Genomic DNA, 24159 nt, shown 5'->3' with positions numbered 1-24159 from the left:
TTATACAGGACGAGAAGATTCAGGACCACAGTTTTCACTTTGAAGAGGGACATTTGGGAGCAATTCTGTCTCTGTCTCTCATCTTTCAAGCAGCTGGAAGAGCCAAAAGAAACAAGTGAATTTCTGCTATATCTGGACCATCTGCTGCTTACTGTTAAAAGTTGGGAAGCTAATGGATATTAAATAAGGCTGCGGTTTGTCTGTAGGCCTAAGAAACAGTGCAGCATGAGACCAGCCATGGATTTTGACTGTGTCCCAACATTGGTTTTTAAAGATCCAGCTGGTGCCGAATCAGTGCTGATTCTGCGATGTAGTATTTGAAGATGTTGCAAATTGGTGGATGGATCCAGTAGATCTGAAAAAATACAGTTGTACGGGGTTGTTTTCATAATAACTAACACACAAAAAGGATAAGAATTTGAGGCACAGAAGAGTAGGACTTGACATTCACTGCAACACATGCTTTATCGTTAACAAAAACAGTTTGATAGCCACTTTGTTTTCTTCTTTTGAGGCTTTATTTGGGTCAGAAGAAACTTCCCTTGAGAGATAATGTTCAGGAATGTAGTGGGAAAGCAAAGCCGCGTTTTAGGCTACGTCCACACGTACACGGGTATTTTTGAAAACGGAGATTTTCCGTTTTTGTTTTAAAAAAGAATCCCATCCACACGTAAACGCAGAAATGAAGAAAAACGCTGCATGCCAAAGCAACAGGTGGTGATATATTCCTAACCGTGCAGAAATGTTGGCCAATCAGAAGTCTAGAAGCCTCGGCGGGAAATAGTAAACAAAGATGGGGCATAGAAGCAGAACCCAGTCCTATGTGTGGAGGGACAGTAACTGTGTGTGTATATGTAAGCATTTAAACACTGCAGAGAGTACAAGTAACAGTAACAGTATTGTAGAAATTCGTTTCACCGAAACAATAACGTGGCGCACAGTGTGACGTCACAAAAGGCGCACACCTTTGACGCTGCGTTTTCTCTGTTTTTCTCGTCCACACGTAAATGCAAAAACTGAGTTTTTGAAAATATCCACCCTGGCAGGCGTTTTTAAAAATCTCAGTTTTCAGTGACAGAAAACGCCGTTTACGTGTGGACGAAACGTGCAATGGCATAGAAAAATCTGCGTTTTCAAAAATACCCTGGTACGTGTGGACGTAGCGTTATCTTTTATCTTTGGACTCTTGTAAGATGTCATAAATGCTATCCCGTCTTTTCCAGTCGTTAACTGATGGAGCTTACACAAATGTAGGGCATTAAATGGAAGAAAAGTGCTTGGGTCAAGCAGTATTTGAGAGTGATTTATCATTACAGTGATTCTTTAGGCAAAACTTCAAACTTCCACTGCAGGATTATTGTGCTTATCTGTTCAGTGTCATTACAGTTTAAGTATGGTTTACTTCAGAGTTATCAGATAAAAGAAGACATCTGAGGATGCAGGTTCAGGTAGTAACAAGCTACATGTTAAAAAACAAACAAACTTTACATTAAGAAGAAACACAGTTAATTTACTGAGAGAATATTGATTGGTCATTGGACAGTGGCAGTTAGTGAATGGATCAAAACAGATAATGGGCACATTATCCACTGATGAAAATAATGATCATTTGACCTGCAGGTATTAGGAGAATTATCCAAAGACCAGCTAAAATCTTATCAAGCGCAGAGCCTTGAGTTCGCCCTCATATAAATGGTGTACAGGTTGTACGTCTCAGTGGATCTGTCCAGCTAGATCAAACGGTTCCTGTCTGCACACCTGCTCCACCACTTGATAACCCCCCCCACACACACACACACCACCAGACCACCACGCAAACACATGCACGTATGCACGTACCTACATGAATGAATGAACTCTCACGTCCTCTTTCTAACCCTCAGGCATGGCTGTTAAACACCGCATCAGGAGCTCAGTATATGAGGTGGCATATTGATTACAGCATTTAATTAGTGGTTCGTGACATGACTATTCTGTGACGCTATTAAATCCACCCAGAGCCAATTAGGCTGATTATACATCCCTATCCTTGTCCATTATACAAGAGGCTGGCCATGTTTGCTAATAGAGTGTTTGCAGTCCTAAATCCCAGCAGATAGAGAGAGCGCTTCATTTTATGAGCTTTGGGTTCCTTCGGATGAAAATAAAATATAATTTGATTTTTCAAGGCATAAAATGAGTTTCAGGCAGTTGAAAGGCTTTCTTTGGTGAGAGAAAATGTGGGGAAAAGTGAACCGTACTGCAGATAACAGTGTTATTAAACTGTCTTAAAGACTTTTATTTTTTGTTGTATTTGCATTAATTCATTTGAAATTAATTTAAATCAATTACAGCTTAATTCTAGTTTGGCTTCATGCATGTTAAAGGAAGCTTATTTATACTCCTTCAATATGTTCAGGAGATTCTAAAGAGCCAGCTGCATCTTAAAATACAGGCATCAAAATGTTCATAAAACCTAGAACAGTTTTTCCTGAACTGTGGCTTAATTTTGACACATGATTTTCCCATTTATCTGAAGAAGTTTTAGAAAAATGGAACTATAAACTAACAGCAATTCTTACCCACAAAGTTTGGTACGAGTGTGTTGATCATGAAACACCAGACATCCAGTTAGCAAAACTACTTTCATCTCACTGCCTTCATCAGCAGATGGCGTTGATTTGACCTGACGCGTTCCCAGTTTTTGGCCAGTATTCATAAAGATAAGTGTTTTTCCAATGTGCTTTCAGGCTCATGTCCAGTTTCAGTGATGCTGCTTATCATTAATCTGCTTATGAAAAACTGTTAGCAGTCCATCTATCCATTTTCTTAACTGCTTATCCCAGCCTATCCCAGCTGCCTTGCTATCATAGAGCCAGAGGGGGACACCCTAGACAGGCTGCCAATGTTTCTCAGGGCTAATGCAGAGAGAGGGGCAATCACTGACGCTCACATTCACACCTACGGACAGTTTAGAATCTCCAGTTAACCGAACAAGCGTGTCTTCGTACTGTTAGAGGAAGCTAGAGTGCCAGGAGGAAACCCACGCAGGCACAGGGAGTGCAAAACGCACAAGGACTCCAGCTGGCCATCAGGTTCAAACCCAGAACCCTCGTTCTGTGATGTACCACCTGAAAATTCTTTAAAGATATAAAAATATATCTCTAAAGAATTTTCAATATTGCTTAAGCTTGGCGTGAGTTATGGCACCTTTGAAAAAATGATGAGATATAAACCTAAATCTAAACTTAACCTTTTCCTGTGAAGAAAAAAAACCTTTTCAGAAGGTAAAAATCACATTTTTCACATAGGCTACGTTCACACTGCAGGCGAAAGCGCATCAAATCTGATTTTTTTGACCCTATGCGACCCATATCCGATCATGCTATGACAGTGTGAACGGCGCAAATCCGATATTTTCAAATCCGATCTGGGTCACTTTCGTATGTGGTACTGAATCCGATACATATCCGATGTTTTAGAAAGCGACTGCTGTTTGAACGGTCAAGTCGCATTAAATCCGCCTTTTACGTCACCGACACAAGACTGAAGCCAATTATCAGCGCCAGAGAAGCGCCCGAGAAGACATCGCGAACGCTTCCTGGCCATCCAGTGTAGATGTTAGTGAAACTGTTGGGAAGACAATGTGAACATTTTATTTGTACTGTATAATCTGCAGATTCTGACAGAAATCTGCAGCTATCATTTGAAGCACCGCTCCTCTCTTAAACAGCAATAAGGATCATTATTAGGTTATTTACATTATTATGTAAATAACAAAATAACTTAAAGCAAAAATTGGGAAACGAAGTCCGAAGTCTGCATATTAAGGGCCATCAGTCAAACAATACTGTTGCTCTGGGTCTAAACAGAGCTCGTTGTGTGTGACAGCTTCTTTTGCGCATGCGGGCCGCTTTGAGCGTTCACACTAGAGCGCGTTTGCTGTCGCATTTTATTTGTAGTGTGAACGAGCAGACAAAAAAAATCGGATTTGATCAAAAAATCGGAATTGAGCATTAAGACCTGCAGTGTGAACGTAGCCATAGTGTTTGGGTTAGGAGTGCGTAGATCCCACAGGATTAACGGTGACATTACTCACTAATGAATGCAAACTAATGGACGTGTGAAAAACCATTCGTAACCCACTGCTGCCTTCAGCTTGTCTGTTGGCATTTAACATTTGTTTACTGATACTTATCAGAGCAGAGGAAATAAAGTCACGATTAATTCGTTGAGCTCAGCGTCAAGCAACCAAAAGTTAGTTCGGTTCCAATCGTCACTCATAAATGTCATGTTTTGTGCGTAACATGACCTCTGCAGTCATATTTGGAATTTGGCTTGCTCTAAGCCGTGCTCAGAGTGGTTTGAAGGACACAGTTTCCTTCTTATGGTACTCTGGTAGTAGTTCACACTGCTGGTTTTGATGGAATAATCAAGTCCACTGGTATAAAATCAAACAACTGAACAATGTGAAAGACAAACTGCTACTTGAGAATTTTTCTTCTGTAAATTGGGATTTGTTGACTCTCCTGGCCCCCTGTCCTTGCCCTTTATTTTAGATGATATTGCTAAACCAATGTCACCGAAGCATTATGGGAAAGGTCTGTAGAGTCAGCAAAGTCTTGCCTTTGTGGCCAATACATGTAATGACCTCTTCTTCAAGGTGGCTATAGAGAGATTAGTGACATTGACAGCGCCCCTGACCTTAACCTTGTGTTCAGATTTTAAAAATTATTAATAAAAGGGAAATGCCATGGGTCTTTTTACATCCATCCCCCTATTAGGTTTGATTTTCAGCAGTCCAAATATTTCGTGACGATGGTGTGTCAACTCTGTAAGCAGTGGAATTGGCTCTTCCTTTAATTTCTGTTCTTTGTGGACTTATGATTAGATAGAAACTTTTTGAGGAAGGGGGAGAGAAAGGTACAGATGAGCTTGCTTTGTGCATTTGTATGCTGTGCGGGGTGGATCAGGAGCTTACCTTAGCCAGCCAACACTCACAGGAAGGTTTCTCATCAGCTCACATTGTCAGCTGGAACACTTAAGACGATTGCCTCCCCGGTGACCTGAAATGTGTGGGTGGTTGAGATGAAAGGATGTGGAGAGCTGGAGGAAGGGAGGAAAGAGGTAATAGTATGGGGAAGGGGGTGGACTGGGATGAGCAAGAGGTAGAGATACGGGACACGGTACTGATGTCACAATTGTGATATCTCTCTTTCAACTTTTCTCAGAATGTTTTTTAAGAACATCCACGTGACTTTTACTCAGATGGACCTGTTAAAGAATTGTAACTTGAATTTAAACCTGAGTGCAAAAGCACTTAGTAGTTAAGAGTCCCATTTTAACAGGAGCTTGAACGTATCTGTGGACGTGCGCAGGCTTCTGTGTCATTGTTCCGTCTATGAATGCCATCCTCAGGTGTCTCTTTATGTTCATCCATGTATTACCAGGATGGAATTACACTGAGCTGGGCTGCTTAATGAAGTCTCTTTCATTTCGCGAAGGGACAAAGGTGGATACACTTCATTAACCTCTTATCTATGTACAATACTCACACACACATACAAGAAGAGCAGAAAAGATGCAGGCTACACTGGGGGCGGAAGTCGCTAAAGCTCATGGCAGGCGAATGAAGATGGATGGCAACCTTTTCACTGACTACTTTATCTCGGCCCACACATGACAAAAACGACCGCTTTGTCCACATCCCATTCTGTTTCTTTCACAGGAGAATAGCGAGACCAATGAGTGAAGACCTTGACTTTTATGGATTTTACTGACAAGTTGGCTGGGCCTCAGTTAAAGGCGCAGTACTTTCATTAAAAGTACAAACAATAACTGCTATTAAATGTTATGTTAGCACAATTCAGAAACCATCAAGTGCTCTGCATTCATGCTCGGACAACATTTTCAGCTTAATAACAACTTTTTAAGGCTGTTAGTTTAGTTATTTAAAAAGCCAACATCCAATAGCCAGTGGATTTAAAAAAAATTCATACACACGAAACCCAAACAGATTTTCATAAATTTTGATAGTTTTTTATTTACTTTGCCCGACTCTGCTCGGATCAGGTGGCCATTGTGTTTGTGGAGTTCCAAACCATGTGGTGCCACCACGGATGTTACCAGATACCCTCTGGTGGACAAACTATGCAACTTCAACACTTGTGACATAGTTGAAGGGTGTTTCTTAGACTTTTTTGTAATAAATTTGTAAGCTCCAGCTGCAATTTCAAGGTATGTAGACTCCAATGTCTCAAAACAAATAAGTCTTTAACTACACAGAATTGAATTTTTTAAAAAGAAAAGAAAAAGCTAAATAATCTCTCCTCTATTGTATGTATTGTTAAAGGGAACATAACTTAATTTAATCGAAATCCTAAAAAATATTGCTGTTGTGTATTTCTCTTCATCATGTAGCTTTTCTTCAAAGTCTCAGTGTGGCAGAGCTAGATTTATATAGTCGGCAAAGCTGGAATCCACTTTTGCATATGTGAAAACACTGATAAAGTAGAAAGATTGTAAATTAACTTCCATATTTAACACAAACTCTGCACTGTCAGCCATGACAGGAGGTGCACTGGAGAGCTAACTGTAGACTTGCAGTTTAGTAGATTAAATGTCTGCCTGACATACTTGTTTTCACTTCATTTTAGGTGTAATTTGGAGTGGTGAATAACTTAATGTTAACCGAATCTTAACTAATAAAAGACTCCCTACTCCTTGTAGAGGAATGTCTTCAGTTTTTGGACAGCCTCTCCTCCCCAAGTTTTTTTTATAATGGAGATTTTCTCTAAATACACCAGGCTGATCCGTAATTAACCAATATCCCGATCTCGCAAGTCCTCTCTGCCAGTGGGTTTATATGAAGCTAATTATGATATCTCTCATCTGTTGAGTGCCTGTACCCGTCAGCATTCAAGGACATAACACTCCTCAATATGTCCTCAACGGTCCTACGCACGTCTTCTGCCTGCTGGCTAATCACTTCAGCCTGTGTTCATCTCATCATCAGTTCAGATGTCTCCTGTCTCAAGAATTGGATCTGACTTTTTTGCCTGATTTCAACCAAATGTTCTTGTCCTCTGTTAATGTGTGTTTTTGATAATTGCACCCCTGTAAGCGTCCTGAGTGGATTCTAGGATAGCTGATGGTTCCTACCTTCCTCTCATTTTGCCCACACTCTCATTTGTGGTGCTGTCTCATTCCACGAATCTCTTGCTCTGCGGATGAATGTAGTAGCTTGTTAACTGGCCAAATTAAAAGCCTTTTCCTTTAACATTGAGAGCTTTAGAAGCCATTAATGGATTAGGGGGAAAGGCTATGTTTCTGATTGGGGGAGGGGTGTATTTAAAGGGAAGTGGCGGTGATTGATAGGACACCTTATACTGAAGTGAGGCCAGGGCTGAAAATTCAGTGATGTCATTGGCTGTGACAGGACGCGAGGTTGGACTTGCTGCTTTATTGATCGCTCTGTTAATTTTCATTTCCCTGTGCTTTTTTGACCTTGATGAGACAGACGTTACCTGCACTGGTGTCCAGTTTCATACCTCTCTGCCTATGCATGGCGAAAAATTACTGGAATTTAACCCATCCACAGACTAAGGAGGGGCACTACTACAGAAGCATTAGGTGGGAAAGGTCAGGCCAGTTGTCAAATATGCTTTGGCAGTCATTATTATACCTGTCTGAGTTGTGAACTCCTCTACTGACATATTGAGTTTTTTGTGAAATAAGTGTCCATGAGTCACCAGTGTCGGTGAATCAGGAATAGTGGAATAGAATAGAATAGAATAGAATAGAATTCAACTTTATTGTCATTGCACATGCACAGGTACAGGGCAACGAAATGCAGTTTGCATCCATCCAGAAGTGCTTTAGTGATATAGATATATTACAATATATATTAGCAATAATATAGATATGTAAGTATATTACAGAAATGGATCTATTATGGTATGTTATAATGTACACGGTATGAAGTATGTTGTGAATATTCTATAACTATAGGTATGTACAGGCTGTAGTGAGTACAAGCTATGAACAGGATATAAATATGAAAAACTATACAGAATATGAAATAAATAACTTTACAGAAATCTGAGATATACAGTTATACAGAAATGGGAACTATGCAAGTTGTAAACAGTTGTAGGATTAAAAATTATCGTATGTACAGAATGATTATTTACAGAGCTATACAGTAGTGCAGTTAAGTGTGAATAGTGTGAATTGGTTGGATAGACCCATTTAGTTTCACAGGTTCAGCCTCCTCCAGCTGTGTTTCAGTACAGCTGAGCTCACTTCAGTTGTTCTCATTTACTTATTATTTATGGTTTTTTGCAGCTGAAGGTATAAGCCAGTAATTTGGTGGTGTCTGATAAAGGCTAGCTGTTTACCGATGCTCTCAGTAAATTAGGGGTTTATAAGTTTTGGTTTTAGCTTTCGCCTTCGGTGGACATAAGGCTGCATCTTGAAGTCGTACAGTGCAAACGTTTAAGCAAAGGCGGTCATGTCTTGCTACAGCTGGAATGTCAGGAACGTTTGGGGGCTGTCAGGCCTTGATGTAAATGGACCACAGAGGAATAGTGCTGACAGGGAGCGTCCTAACATGGAGCACAATGTTGGTAGGAGTTGGACCCTCCTTTAACCAAAGATAACACTCTCTCCTTATAAGGAGCCGAATTAATGCTGTCTCCTGTTTTGAAACAAGACGAGTCCCAAAGATTGAAGCGTTTTGATTTCTCCAGAAAGTTTCTGTGAGGCATCTCCTAAAATCGCATAATCTGCACTTTTAAAGGAATATTTCTGAAGACAGAGTATATGAAGCCCGTTGCATCTGCCAAGTCTGACAATGGAGATGTAACTGAACAAAACTGGCAAAATCCACCTGGTATAAATGTGTCAGTTTATTGTCTTTGTGGCTTTTTAGTCAGTCCTGGCTGTCTATCTTGATGTGTGGTTGTGGGTGTTTAATCTCTCCCCTCACACAAAATTAAATTAAGGCAGCCCACAGAGGAGCTGCAGATTTGCGTGGCGTGAAATTGCGCTATTGTGAAAAGATTCTGCTTGAGCGAAGGGAACCCCTCTTTGCATTTCTATCTTCCCTTATATATAATCACAGCGCTGCATATGCAAATGACTTGTTGCGAAATGTATGTGGCCGCTGTGCACAGGGAAAACAAGCCTACATACTTGTTTCTCTCGTCCAACACGACTCCACTGCATTAACTAAGAGATAAATTATTAAGAACTCTAAACGGTCCGGCGCGAGGACAGTCGGAGATGGTAACACTCACTTGACATCACTTCCTAATTTCCCATCAGCTGAGATGAATCCGCCAGAGTGAAAATAACCAATGCAGTTCTTGCTTATTCTTCTGGCGAGCATTTGTTTGGCAAAGTCTGCCAAGGCCACGTAAATTGGGGCGACATGAAGGATGGGCTGCACGAGGTAAACAAGTACCAAAGGGATCCTACCCTCCTTTTTTTCCCCTGCTCTCTTCCCCTCCGGCCCATTTCTCAGCCTCTATTTATTCAAGTGCTGAAGAAAAGGAGGGGACGGTGAAAGGGTTGTATACACCTCACAGCTGGAAACTGATAGGACTTTTTACACCCACAGTGCCCTGCGTGTGAGAAAGTGCAGTCGTTGGTCCAAGTCCCTTAGAAATCTCCCCCTTTTCCCAGTTCCAGGACCTTTTTGTGGCTGACCTAAAGGCTCTCTTGGGTCCAGATTCACATATGTTGTCTGCATCTCCAAAAACGGTCTTTTCGAATCAAGAATCTCAAAAGGCTCTTTTCATTCTCACTCGCTGATGATGTCCACCACTAGTTTCCAGTTGAAGACAAAGAAGGAGAGTGCAAGAGTTTGAGGATTATCAGCATCTGGAAAGGTGGTTAAGATCTTGGGTTTAATACAAACATACAAGTTCATAGTTAGAGTTTGTATTTTCCCATTTCCCGCTTTTTGACCAATGTGAAAACGGAAGGAGGTATGTGATAGGGTACAAAAGAGCAAGAAAGGAGGAGGGAGGGATGACACATTTTTCTTCCTGTCTGTAAATTCCTTCCTGTTTGGGGGAGTGGGAGGGTGGTCTTCTTGAGAATGGACAGTATTCTTGGTGGTGGAGGGTGGAGCGGATCTCAGCTGAGTACCAAATACTCACTTCCCTCATGACAAATACACAAATGTTGACACAGGCCTTCCTGTGTATTCACTAGTGTAATTTACAGCATTAAGAGAAAAACACTATTATAGCATAAGATGTGTGACATGTTCTTTCACTGGGAAAACTATGCAGTTTTATTCACAAAGCAGGATTTATGTACACATGCTGATTTAATGCGCCATTAAAATGGGATGAAACAGGCAAAAGCAAATCAGTTTAAAGTTTAAAAAAAAGCAGAATCTGAAAGAATATACATGAAATCAAAGAATAAAATACATGGGTGAAAAATAAATCTTACTGACAGAGTGATAATGATGTGTTTAAAAGCATTTAGTTAAGTTTTTAGTCTGTTTTTGTTTTGTTTTTTTTAAACAAAGCATTAGGTTCATTTATAAGACTACCGAGCGGTTGGTTCCAGGATTGTGCTGCGTAATGACTAAAAGCAGCTTCTTCTTGTTTCCAATTTTGCCCTGAGCACCACCGGCAGTCCTCTCTTCATTGGTGTAAAGGTATCCCCGGGTTTATAAATAAATAATATGGCTTTAAAATCAATTCTGTGGCATATTGCAACCAGGAGAAACTGAAGAACTTGGGCAATGTGGGCTTTTGGTTGTTTGTCTCAAGTCAAAGTTGCAAGTATGTGATGTTTTTTTTATAGGTAAGTTGCAATGATAAGTTTTACTTTTACAAGCTCAATCAGGATTTTTTTTAAGTATATTTATTCGTCTTTAGGCATGAAAAAAAGATTTTTGAACTTCATTTTTTTAAACATGTACTTTTCAAAGAGTTTTTTTACACTTACACTTGGACAACTGATGTGTATGGAGTGACACATCAGTGTCCAATGTAGTGCAAGTATACCATCAACACTGACACAAATACAAGAAAACAGCCTTTGAATAGCTGTCCACTGTAGTGATCCACTGTAGTGACCACTATGCGTGAAAGGGTTAAAAACAAACTTCACTGTAATCTTGTTTAAAACCTTCAGATAGTTAAACAATCGCTCTTTTATGATGCTCAGGAAGGAGATTTTCCTCAATGTTAGTGTTTCCTTAAATCATGTGGACGGGGAATAAGAAAGGAAAACAGAAAATTATCCGAATCCATATCCAGGCACTGTCTCTGTAATTTTAACAAGTGGCAAAATGCCTTTATTTCAATCGACTAGAACCATTACAAAAATGCACCAACATGCTTGAGCTTACACCTTAGGGTGTAGAGGGCAAGTTGGTGCACTGTTTCTAGTCGGGCACTGCTGGTGGACTGGTTGGGGTTTAGACAGAATTGTTGCTTCAGTTGATTTTGAGTCTGATATTCATTTTATATTAAAAGCAAAAGATCTATAAATGTAAAATACTTGGAGATATTTAATAGAAGATCAGCAGATTCAGATGTTTAAGTTAAAAGTGATTGCTGTCTCTTCTCATTAATATGGAACAGGTTTTCTTTCCGTGTGTGAGAGCTCAGTTCGAAGTGCCACTGACAGGCAATGTCTGTTAGTGTAATGTGAATGTGGGTGGCAGCATGCAAAAAGCCATTCAAAAGTCCAGCAGATCCATCTGCTGTGTTTCATGCACCACCGAGACACTGCATCCACCACCTCTTACCTCTTCTGCCTAAATAAGTCTGTCGTCCTGTTTACCCCTCATATATGTTTTCCGTGTTTTTAGCTTGGAACAGATCATGTCTTTTAAAGAAACACTTGCTGAGCTGTTGTGGTAAGTCAGAGGGCAACCGGGAGTGTTAAGAGTTAAATGAAAAACAAGAAAGGGAAAAAAAAAAGAAAGAAACGGAATAATGGGGACTTTGTTCATTTCTGACCTTGGGTGGTACCAATGAGCATTTTTGTGTGTGTATTCATGCGTGCTAATTTCAGTACCAGGCACTAAAAATGCAGCATACTGCTATTCTTATTTGATCGTCCATGCATATGTGTGTGTTCAAGGAAGTCCAGTGACTGGCAGTATCCCTGCCTCTCCCCCTTTGAATCTCCCTGACGTGAATCACTTAGTAACAACACACTTTGAGCTAAATGAACTCCCTCTCTCACTCGCCCTTAATCACATTAGCCTAAGTGATATGGGAATGCCAGGCCAGACACACACTCCCCCACTTCTTCTCTGTCTTTCAACCCAAATAAATAGCCACTCCTCCAAAGCTTTAAGTTGTCCTAAGCTCCATCTTTGGATAATAGACCGTTTGCTCCCACAAAGACCCCAGTTTGGAATAATGAGGATCAAGACAAGAGTAGAGAAAGTAGGATGAGAGAAATGCAAGAGGGCGGAACAGAGGAGGAGAGCCGGCGCTTTCCTAATACCAGCCCCAGGACAAAACCCATCAAAACACCTGTTTTGTCTGCAGAATAACTGCTACATTTTTTTGTTGTTGTTGTAGCTGCGCTATTGGGTTCATCGTTAAATAACCTTCAGTGAAATAGCCTCCTTGCCTGATTGGTAGCTTGGATGGTGGCCACTTTAGCCACCATGCAGTGAGTGCCCAATAACAAAGAGTGTTTCGCATGTCTTTTATCCTGTCTTCCTTTTCTCACCCCAACCGGTCGCAGCAGATGGCCGCCCCTCCCTGAGCCTGGTTCTGCCGGAGGTTTCTTCCTGTTAAAAGGGAGTTTTTCCTTCCCACTGTCGCCAAAGTGCTTGCTCATAGGGGGTCATATGATTGTTGGGTTTTTCTCTGTATCTATGAAGCGCCTTGAGGCGACTTTTGTTGTGATTTGGCGCTAAATAAATAAAATTGAATTGAATTGAATTGAAAATACTGCAACAGGGACAGCTGCCTAACATAAATTCTCACTTTATATTTTGATAATTGTCTAAAAATGTGGTGACACTGCAAAATGCGCAACGCAGACTTGGTGCAAAGGTCATGACCCACAAAGGGGGGCATTTTGTCTGCGTTTCCTGGAAGAGAACATAATTTGATCTGATGCCAACATATAGCTCAGACATGGACAGAATATCTCCATGAGTGCCTGGCTAGTAATCGATGGAGGGAGCTGTGGTTTCTGTGCTATTCCCCAGTCAGTCGCTCCCTCTTCCAGCCTTGCTCAGCCCATCTTTTATGCATGAGCCTCTCATAGACCTTGTCAACATTGCTCCTCCTCAATCTGCATCAGCAGATTGACATTTGTGTGTGAACCCATGTGTGCAAGATAGGGGAGATGAGTAAAATGTATTATTTTGCAAGTCTCTAGTGATTCGCTCATGAGTAAAGTGGGTTGTTGCAGGCATTTTGTCGTTGTGATTGTTGGACTTTGCTGACAGTGTAAGGCCCAAAGCTTTGTGCTGCTTATTCAAAGTACATGCAAGATTCGCATCATTCTATATATTGGAACTTTCTTGGCATCTGTTTCCACTAAGACTGATATGCATGTTTTGCCATAAACAGTGGGCATTACTTACTTATTACTCATCATCATTCTCATTCATCAGCTTCATGACACTAATCCACCTTAGGCTTATCCATGTAAAAACACACACACACACAGATACAAAAAAGCATGGAATTTATGCTTGGCTTGCAATCTAATCACTCACTGCTTTTTTCCTCCTTCTTTTCTCCCTCTTTTGCATACTGAAGCTCACAAATATATTGTTGCAGGTAAGTAGATGGTTATCTTTGGCTTTTATGCTCCCAGCTGAATTATTTTCATATGTCCTTTGGAGAAAAGCAGTAAAAGGACAGTACCATTAAAGTTCAACCTTAGGAATTCAGAGTGTTTAGGGTCTTTGTCACTGAGGAAAAAACAGGCTGGCAATGATAACTTTTATCAGTCAGAGGCATGAATGGTAAAGTAACTTGTATCCTATTTGATATGACAAGGATTATCCCGTCCCCTATCCCATTCTTTATTATCACTGTAAGAATGTAGACTGTGCATACATTCTTACAGGGACCAGGGTGCTGTGACTGTGCTCACCTGTTGCATGGGTGAACAACATTTCTGCAATTTGCCCTTCTGTACCTGGTAATTTTACTTACTGACAGATTTAAGGGCCTCAGTCTTTCATTTCATGCATGTTATACGTTTGTAATTTGATGCGGTATAGGGCTGGTGTCGTAGATTGCTACTGTTGTGTCAAGCTGCGTATATAGATACAAAAAGATGTAATGCCAGTGCTGTCTATACAGACAGCCCAGTCATTTTGGCTTGTCACTGCAGGAATATAGACTGGAAGCTTAAAAATGTGCTTCAGGATGCAAGTAAAGCAGCCACTTACACGGCCTGTATAGACAGCTGGACAGGTTAAAGCAAGCAGGGCAGTTAAATAGTCCTAATGTCTGGTAGGAACAGCATTACAACATCCAGTTGTAATTTCCACATGCATGGAAAAAAACCGCAGATGGCTGTGCGTGAATATGGGTTAGCCTCGCTTGGGTAACCCTCAAGTGAGGCTTTAGACTTTCACAAAATTATATAGCCAGCACAAGGATAGGAGTGAGGTCAAAGGTCATCCATAGTGTGGTTATGAATGCTCTGGTGCTTGCAGCAGTCTGTGACCTGCTTAACACCGGTTTCCTTCGGGATCTCATTAACTGCTATACAAGCCAGCTCAAGGAAGCTGTTGCAAACAAGCACATGTGACAGCTGAGACTAAAACTTATATCGCCTACTTGAACTACAGAGTTTTCACAGAAGCCGAAATTTGTCATTGCTGTTTCTATCCTGCTCTTCTCTTTGCTGTGATGCTTTTATAGTCTCATTAAACTCTGCTTGAGACAATAACATTATGGTGTACGATACAGCACATGCCTCTTTGAACTATGTAAAATATAAATTAGCTGCAATCCAAAGACTGCATAGAAACAATGCAGGGATTCAGGGGCTTTTGGTTCTAATGACAACATTCAAACTGGCCTAGGTGAACTAACCTGAATAAACAAATGCAGCAGAGTTTTTAATCACTCTAAAGTAGATCTGGCACGCCTACTTCAGATTCCCAACTGATCCCACTGGGTTTCTGTGGGGCCCGTTGCGTTAGACTACTACTACAGCATCTTTCTTCTGTTTTATTTCATTCTGTGTGCTTTGAATTGTTCATATGTCACGTTCTTTTATCTAACAAGTTTTTTCTGCTTGATTTTAATTTGTTCAAAATTCAAATGAAGCAAAAGAACCTTGTCCATCATATGTTTTATTTCTCCTAACTTGTGTTACATTTGACCATTTACTGGACCTCAGTCCATCTGCTTTGTTAGACAAAATGTTTTTCTTATTGCTTCATCACAGTGCTTGATAGCACATGAATAGCCTATTCAGCTGTGAACTGTGTGGGTTTTTATCACCGGCGGACCCTTATTATCTCCACACCTAGCATTTTTCTCAAGCAGCCCTATTCATCAAGAAACAGGTATTTTTGCCCTTTTCACAAGTAGCACACCATTAACAACGAATGCGATCTGGAGAGTGCATCCTTTGTAGACCTTGCTATTACTCAAGCAGGTACCAATTTCCTTTCTTTGCCAAAGAGAGATTCGTTGTTCTTCTTCTTGTCCACTCTGGTGTTTCCTTTTATTCTGAGTCAGAGAGCCATTATCGGGCTTTTAATGTGACTTTCAGATGCAAGAGTGTGCAATTACCTGCTGTCTGATTTGGGAGGTCAGTCTGTGCAGTAATGAGATTTACAGGGTTAAGTCCTGTAGCTTGTGGCTCTTCAGGTTTTTGTCCCCTAGAGAATTGATGTCATTAGTTTTAAATGATAAGCTGCATGAGTAATAGCTTTCATTGTACAGGTGGATAAGTGGCCACGAGAGTCCTTCACTTCTGTATAGCTTTATCACTGTATTTTTTGCACAGACACAATCAATAGCTACCGGCGAGAGAACCTGTAGGTCTTCTTTTTGCCCTCTTTCATCAGGACCTTGGAGGTTTTCTAGTTTTGTTGAAAGGAAAGGGTTAGAAATAAATGACCACTGGGCTTAAAGAGTTGGAGATAGTTACTTAAGGAGTAAAGCATTTTCTGAATATTTAGAAAAACAGATGACCACCTGAGGACCTGTTAGATAGTCTGAGTGAGGAGGAATATCCGATGTAGAGATAACATGTAGGTTAAATGGAAGATCTGCTCTGTTTTGAGTGAAAAAGCCTTTTCCAAAACAGGTTAACTTTCAAAACTAACATTTTTCAAAGTCCATATTGTCCTTGTCATCATGGTCTGTTTATCACTGGGAATACACCCCATCAAGGTCCTCTCGTTCCTTATCTGGTTTTGCATCCCATCTTCCTTCTCTCCCTGAGGTCATAGGGAGCTCATTCTTGGATGGGAGGTATCCTTAAGTACCAGTCAAAAAGCCCTCCCTGAATTAAAGGCCATCCTGACCTTCTGTTTCAACTATTCCTTAGATATCCTCTTGAAATTGCGCAGAAACTCAAGGACTAAACTAGTGACTTTTCATTGTTGATATGCGTATATCCATGAAATGCTTATTAAAAGTCTGAATGGAGTGTCCTGTTGTTTTGTTGTTATCATTATATCTCCCACAGTGAAGAACAGCCTCTTATGCAATGCTAGGGAAAGCCATCATTACTAAAGTGTTGTTTAGGTGCTGGTGTTTTGAAGCTAAATACATTATAACTGTGTTGTCTTCGCTGCTCTACAGTGGGCTGTTGTTTATGTAAAGTGCTGGAATGACTGTTGTTTAGCAGAATAGAGTCCTTTACTGTACCTTTGGTCAAAATCAGCCTTCGGCATGTGTTATTCAGTGCAGAACTTTGTCGTTTAAATAGGATTTTTTACACATCCCGGTTGCTAATGTGTTTGAATTGAATGCAGATTTGTTTCTCTAGATCATGTGGCGCTTGTCAGTGTTGTATGAAGGTAAAGTTGCACAGTCTTGAGTTTTGTGTATAATAACATCTTTCATTCTGTCATTCAGGTCTTGGTAATTTAAACTCATAACAGACAACAATTACCACCAATGGTAAAAAGTAAACTGTTTACTATAATTAATGGGCTGCTTCGAGAGTATCATCCTTCACATCCTTTGCATGATCTTTTAAGGGTGTTGTTCTCAAACAGACTTACATGTGGCCCTAAAAACATTACCCATTGATAGCAATGCTGCCCTCTAACTTTCAGAAGGCATGAACTTTTATATTTGTCTGTTCTTGTAGTTTGTCCTAGTTCTCCAGGATTTATCTATGTCAGTATATTTCTAGTTTATTTTGTGCATGTGCTCTATCCATTTAAAGGTGTCTGGGCCTTTAGAGGTTTGCTCACCGCTATGCGCACGCTTTTCTTTCCAAAAGAGTGTTTATTTCCATAGCAGCATGGGCGCACACGAGTGTTTATTTCACTCAATCTGCGGCTGAGTGTTTGTTTCCAGCAGAAAGTAAGCTTTGCACAGAGAGCAAAAACTCTCAGCAGCATATGTTTGGTGCCGTGAAGCAAGGCAAGGCTGACAACTCCCTGTCTCTCAGCACTTTGGTGAATACCAACTGTGCGGTAACAACATGAAAGGCGCTCTCGATGGTTACAGAAGTTTATTTTGTTTAGCTGCAATGATTTGGGTAATATGAAACAGTCGTGGTCACTCAGTTTAGGTCAGCTTAACAGGTTTGAAATATCTGGAAAAGCAGAATACAAATACAAATCATCTTATATTAGCTGATATGACAACAGTGCCGCGTGTTTGCCTGTCCATATGTTTATTCTATCTCTCAGTTACATTATGCAAAAACTACTGAGGCAAATATTAGAAAAATAGAGGAGCTTGTTAAGTTTTGGTGCAGGTGGATATCGCTTTCTTTAAAATTATATACTGAAATAAATTATTTAAAATAGGTCACTAGGTCTGGATGATTGGACCAACCCATGTAAGGGTAATCTAATATGTGATGTCCACCTGTTTATTCATTTGAAGGGCTGCAAGCAAAGCTGGGCTACAGCTGATTGCTTCATTTAGGTTCTTCAGCTTGTTGAAGTGACCTGGTTTAAAACCAAAATAACCCTTCATCTATGATCTTGTGGTCTTCTGATTGCATTCTCTTAAAATGTATGATTCTTAGCACTTCTGTGAGACTCAGCACATTCATATGATGTACAATGCATAACGTAGAATTCCATCAGTTTCAGTTCTTAGTCAGAGCTTTCGTGTCTCTGAGTAATGTGTGTGCTTCCTGATCGACAGCTGTGACATGACTTGTGTGTAAGCTTACTGTTGCCCAGGGGCATGTTTATTAAGATGCACGTTTCCTTTTTGGCAGCTTAGCTGTTACCCCTCAGTCAGTTTTCTTCTTCTTCTCCTTATTGGAGGAAATTTCTCTTTCTCTCTTCTTCTTCTCATTCATTCTCCACACACATGCACGGGCACACACCTTGTGCAACTTAATCGACTTTGTTGGAACATGACCAAGAGTCCTTGAAATGATCCAATGCGCTCTTTCCCCCGATGGGAATGAACACAATCCTCTGTGTTCGACCTCATCATCTCCTGCTAAAGCCAGATACAGGCAGCACCTCAGCTGTGTTTTCTCTCTTCTTCTCTGCAGTGATTTCTGGACCATATGTGTCGTCTTATCTTCATGGCTCTATTGAACTTTGTGTTATGACCGAGCTTGTTAGTCATAGTTATTCCCACACTGTGCATTATTAACCTCTGTGTGCTTCTGCTCGAACCTGCTGTAAATGCTGTAAACAAATGGCTCACAGGCGAACGTGAAGGTGTGTGGAACACTTTATGGAGCCCGTGCCAACCCTGCGGTTTGCGAGTCAGTAAATTGTTTTGGTGCTATCAACTGTTGTAGTGTTCTGCGGTTCTGCGTAAAGCAAAAACCGAGAACTTCCAGTAAATGGATTACATCTGAGTCTGACTTTGACTATCAGCTAGATAACTCATTTTACTATAGCATGACACATGCCAAGTGTAATGCTAATTTTAGTGTTACAATAAAAACTAGAAACCGAAGCAGGTATTTGCAGAAATAACTTGCTAGAAGTATTTGTGTTTCAAATAATGATGATAGATGAAGACTTCACCCCGACTGCACATATTGTGACAAACAGCATTAATCAGTTCAAAATGTGTGGTCTTTTATGGGAAATGGTTAGTACATCATTAGCACTTTATTTAAAATGTCATGGATCTAATTTACAACACATGCAGTGTGTTGACATTTGAACATCATAGATTTATCAGCGTTTTAATTATGTGTTCATCAGTCTTACTGATATAGTAAATAAGAGGTCATTCTACAGAGTGACATAATGTTTGTTCTTCCATTTGTCTGTGCGAGGTTTTGGGCACCGATAGTATGAAAGAACACAAAGGAGCTACTCCTTGAATCTGCTGCCATCTAATGGGTGCGTGCTGCACAGTACAACTGTTACCTGTTAAACCAGGGGTAGGGAACTCCAGGCCTCGAGAGCCAGTGTCCTGCAGGTTTTAGATGTGTCCTTGATCCAACACAGCTCATTTAAATGGCTAAATTAGCTCCTCAACATGTCTTGAAGTTCTCCAGAGGCCTGGTAATGAACTAATCATTTGATTCAGGTGTGTTGACCCAGGGTGATATCTAAAACCTGCAGGACACCGGCTCTCGAGGACCAACGTTCCCTACCCCTGTGTTAAACTCTGCAGTACAGCAATCAGAGAAGATTGAATAGATGGGAGTTGGGGTTGAATGTCTCCTGTTATTATGTTGCTTGTTTGCTGTGGCTGTAATGGAGTTTGCATCTTTGATTTGCTTTTTCTCGTGTAGGACACACAGTAATGAATTATAGTTCAGATCAGATCTACATGATTCCGTTGTTTAATCCCAAATTTTTATAGTCCAAATTTTCTCCACTTAACGTGATTGTTTGTTAACCTGAACATCTCAACAAATGTGCGATTTCATCTAAGGAAGTAATACGTGTATGACTGAAACATGATACAAGAAGAAGTAGACGAAGATAAAAACGGCCACTGTGCCCTCATGGGTTTCCCAGCTGGGTCTGGATCTAACCTTTTTTCTGCAGTCTTTGTTATTGCTCTCAAGGAGCCCTTATGCGTCTGAACCCCTAGAGTGTCTATGAGCTCATCAGCTCTCTTTTGTAGAGATGCATTCAGTATGTGGGTCACTAAAGAGCACTTTTCTTGGATTAAAAAACCTGCCTTTCCTCCTCCAGCTTATACAAAACTCTGAATATGCTCACAGGGTCCCACAGTGACTTCCCCACAGATAAAGTGCTGCTTTCTTCTTCATTCTCACTGACACAAATATATGAAACTGTTTGCTCTTGCATTTCAACTTCTCATGCACTCCAGTGTTTTCTCGTGTTTGAGTCAAAAGTGGTGTTAAGCCTTCAAACTTCCAGCCTGAAGCTGCTTGGACAAGTAAGTACACTAGGGGGCACAAATGCTCCAACACTGAGTGTAGGGAGGTGGCTTTTCCAGTTGCTCACCTTTTCATTCCAAGAGTCTGGAGAGTCCAAACCCGAGCTCAGCCCGGAAGCTGTCTTCCTTCTTCTCTCTGGGGTCACACTCATCAGCGTTTTACATAACAGGGGTCAAGGCAGACGGAGAGCATTGTCATTCAGAAGCGTACTTTTCATATGAATAACAACTGCAGCTCAGGCAAAATGTGCTGTCACTGAGGTATTTTAGTTTAATGATTTTTTTTAATAGTGCATCTGCTCTTTAGAAAGAAAAACACAGCCATGGGTGACAGGAATGAAGAATGAGAGAGGGAGGCCATGAAAAGGATTTGAACTAGAAATATTATGGCCGCATCCTCAATGCCTCTGATCGTTAAAGGAAGAAAAGGGGGAGGGAAACTATGAAGGGGGTGGGGGGGTTCATGCACATTCATATTTAATTTATCATTTGAGCTGCTGTTGCATCAACCCATGTCATCCTACTGACTGAGTATCCAATGCAGTGTCAGCTTCATCAATGTGGTGCGCTTCTGGGGTTATTGTGTTGCTAGAAGAACTGATGCTGTTGTAACCCAGTAGGTCATGTGGGGTTAGAATATCTGGGTTATGGTAAAATAATCTCTTTTACCCATGATCGCACTTGCTGTATATGCAGAAGGCTGCAGTGAAGGGATAAGAGCGTGCACGTGCCCAGGGGCATGCTAAGTAGGTAAATGTAAATTGGTAGGGGGTCCCATCTGATGTGTGTGTCTGCGTGTGTGTAGTCTACCCAAACCCCACCCTGTCCATCTCCAGATTAAGAGGCCTCCAATGAGTCCCTGACCCAGAATTCTTACCTCCCCTGTCAAAACACACACACACCCTCACTACATAACCCCCTCCCAACACCACCTAATTTCCTCCTCAGGACAGACAGCCTCATGGGAGAGACATGGGGTGAGGGCTCCATTAGCGGCCCCGACCCCGACGTGTTGCAGTGGTGTTGCATTGAGGGATCTGTGCTTAAGAAAAATGGGAGTTAAAAGCGATAGTGTCATCTGCGGACTTAGATGGGGGAGGGCTTAAAGTGTTAGGGGTTGCTCTTAGTCCACATGGGGTAATAATGTGTTTCCACATAGAAGTGGATTTGAGCCAAAATCATTGATTTAGTGAGGGAAATGTAATTTACATCTCATCCATTGTTGGATATCCTGACACATGAGTGTAAGACGTGAGATTGTGAAACATGCTGATACTGATTAGTTTTGTAACACGTTGATACACTGGTATATTTGTTAGTGACTGATAACATATTCTCAAATAAGCTCTAAGATGTATTTTAAATTTAACTGAGACCCACATCCGTATCTGTCCTAGCATATGTCCATCTGCCTTACGTCTGCCACTCTCCATTATCCCTTACTCACCATGGAGCCACTCTGGTGTCCCCAATAAACTTATCTGACCATCCATCCATCCATGCACAGACACTCTCCTTAGGCGTTCACCCACTGGGGGCTTTGTGTGAATCCAGGCCACACCCAGTGTAAAGGACCCAGTTTTGTCTTGTCTGTCCCAGCAGTGCTTTAGGCCACTCTATACAGCTAAACCTCCACAAACACCATTCAGCAGCAAAACACGGTCCAACGCTCTGCGCACACTGTGTGCTGTGTTAAAAGAGAGATGCGATGGATCTTTTTTGACATTCAAACAATAAGATGTGGCTACATTTAAAACTCAAGCAAAAAATGAATCTGCCCCAAGTAACAGACTGTGTGTATGCTTGCGTGTGTGATGCCTTTAATCAGCCCAGTGGCACAGAACGTGCTTTTCTTCTCTTTTTCAAGACCAATTACCGTCATCGACAGTGATGAATTTTGATTTTGACACGTTGGCTTTCATGCAGCGCTGTCTCCCCACGCTGTAACAGTGAGGAGGCTTGTTTGTGACAGAGCCGGAGAAATAACAACGCAACATATGGAGCTTTATGATCGAACTATAAGCATCCAAAATACTTTTACTTTAATGGAAAGCATGCCCCATCAAGTAGGGTGTGGGAGGCAGCATCTAAAAGCCATTAATGGCCAGGCTTCCACTGAATCCTTAATGACGACGTGTTGAAAATAATGTGTCCAGAACTGCACCAGTATTTGAAATGATTGTTGATCAAGCGGTAAAAAAAAAAAGCAAACCATGCCCTTTGGCTTTCTCTCTGTTAAAAAAACAAAAAACGAAGCCGCATTTATTCGACAGACAGACTGTGCTGTCTGAACATTCCTGCCACCTGATTCTCTAACATCCTTTGGGGGTCATTTGGAAATGACTCATGAAATTTCAACTTCTCCAGTTTAATTTCCTCAAGTGTGTGCTCCCATTATCACTGAAATTAGGCTATAAGCCATTGTGTGGTAAATTGAATAAATTGGTTAGTGGATTTATTTAGCAAGGTGCCTTATTTATGAGGTGATTGTGCCCCGTGACAAGCCCCATTTCTCATTTCAAAAAATATTATGGCTCCCTAATTGATAAGATAAACAGGCCATTATGGGTTTCTTTGCTAAACCTTGCAAACTGAATGGAGTCTCCCCCCCCCCCCCCCCCCCCCTCCCTGTCATGTAACTCTAATCCACCTCCCCATTTCCTAATGTATTGCATGTAACAAGGCAGCATTGTTATCAGACCCTTTCAATTACAATGTGTACTCCAGGCCTAATAATTATGCATGCTCATAACTGAAACATCTATCCCCCGCTTTAAGACTGAATGCTAAAGTGGCTCCATTAAAGTTGCATTATTTGGGCTCCTCATTCTGATGTAACTGGGGTAAATAGGAGTGCTGGAAGAGAGAGTGATGCATGGAAAACCATTTAGGACCAGTGGGGGGAAGGAAGGTGCAGGCTGCTGCTTCTGCCATGGGGAGGCTGGTATAAGGGGACATGTTGCAGAGGTAGATTGGTCTAATTGGAACTTTTGGCTGTCTTGTCACATACCTACTTAATTGGCGTGCCGAGAGGTCGGGGTGAGTATAAGCAGGGGCTCACAAGTGGGTGGCTTACGCCTGCAAATGTGTGGCAGTCGCGTGTGTGCAAGCGGCGGTGGGTATCAGAGTGCGTCTTCTTTCTTCTTTTTTTTTTCCAGAGAACCAGAGAGACATAAGAGTGTCAGCTCATCAGCATAAAGCATTAAACATTTACGCTGACCTACAAATGCTGACAACCCCCATCCCTTCAGTCACACCCATCACTCCGTCGGCTTCTGCTTCGTGTCGTTTGCTCCTGTCTACCAGCTCCCCTCTCCACAAATACACACACCAAGGCACATCCTCTCTGTTTTCCTTGGTCGATAATGAGGATCTGGCAGAGGGAAACTGCAGAAATTGGAGGTTTGGATGGTGAATGAGGGTTGTGGGTTGTTGCCATTGTTAGAATAAAAGAAACAGTTTAGGTTTTAGACAAGTGGCGAACCCGATGCTCGTTTTGCACACTCTTTCTTCAGTCAAGGACTCAATTTCTGTTAAAAAAGAAAGGTAGCTCTTATGACCTGCTCTTGTTTTGAAGGAAAGGAAAACAGCATTTTGCAGCTAAGATATTGAAATTGTTGTTTGGTTTTCAGAGAACAGATTCTAAAATGAAAATGAAGATGCTTTGCTCACTTCT

The 24159-nt window shown here is 41.2% G+C and overlaps 1 protein-coding gene across 6 annotated transcripts in view; it reads left to right on the top strand.

Annotated features, from left to right (window-relative positions):
• Nucleotides 1–24159, top strand: part of agrn (agrin) — a 258498-nt gene that overhangs the window by 52851 nt on the left and 181488 nt on the right. For 5 of the 6 annotated variants that reach the window (XM_085261192.1, XM_085261190.1, XM_085261195.1 and 2 more), the window contains exon 3: nucleotides 13746–13766. The exons of the other annotated variant lie outside the window; for it this stretch is intronic. In XM_085261192.1, coding sequence (XP_085117318.1) covers nucleotides 13746–13766 — 21 coding nt within the window. The remainder of the gene's footprint in view (nucleotides 1–13745; nucleotides 13767–24159) is intronic. 6 annotated transcript variants of the gene reach the window in all.

This window comes from Mchenga conophoros, linkage group LG20, assembly GCF_057382185.1.
Source record: "Mchenga conophoros isolate Kocher_MC1m ecotype Shallow Benthic linkage group LG20, M_conophoros_male_GT1.1, whole genome shotgun sequence".
Lineage (NCBI taxonomy): Eukaryota > Metazoa > Chordata > Actinopteri > Cichliformes > Cichlidae > Mchenga > Mchenga conophoros.
This window is presented reverse-complemented; position numbering and strand designations above follow the sequence as displayed.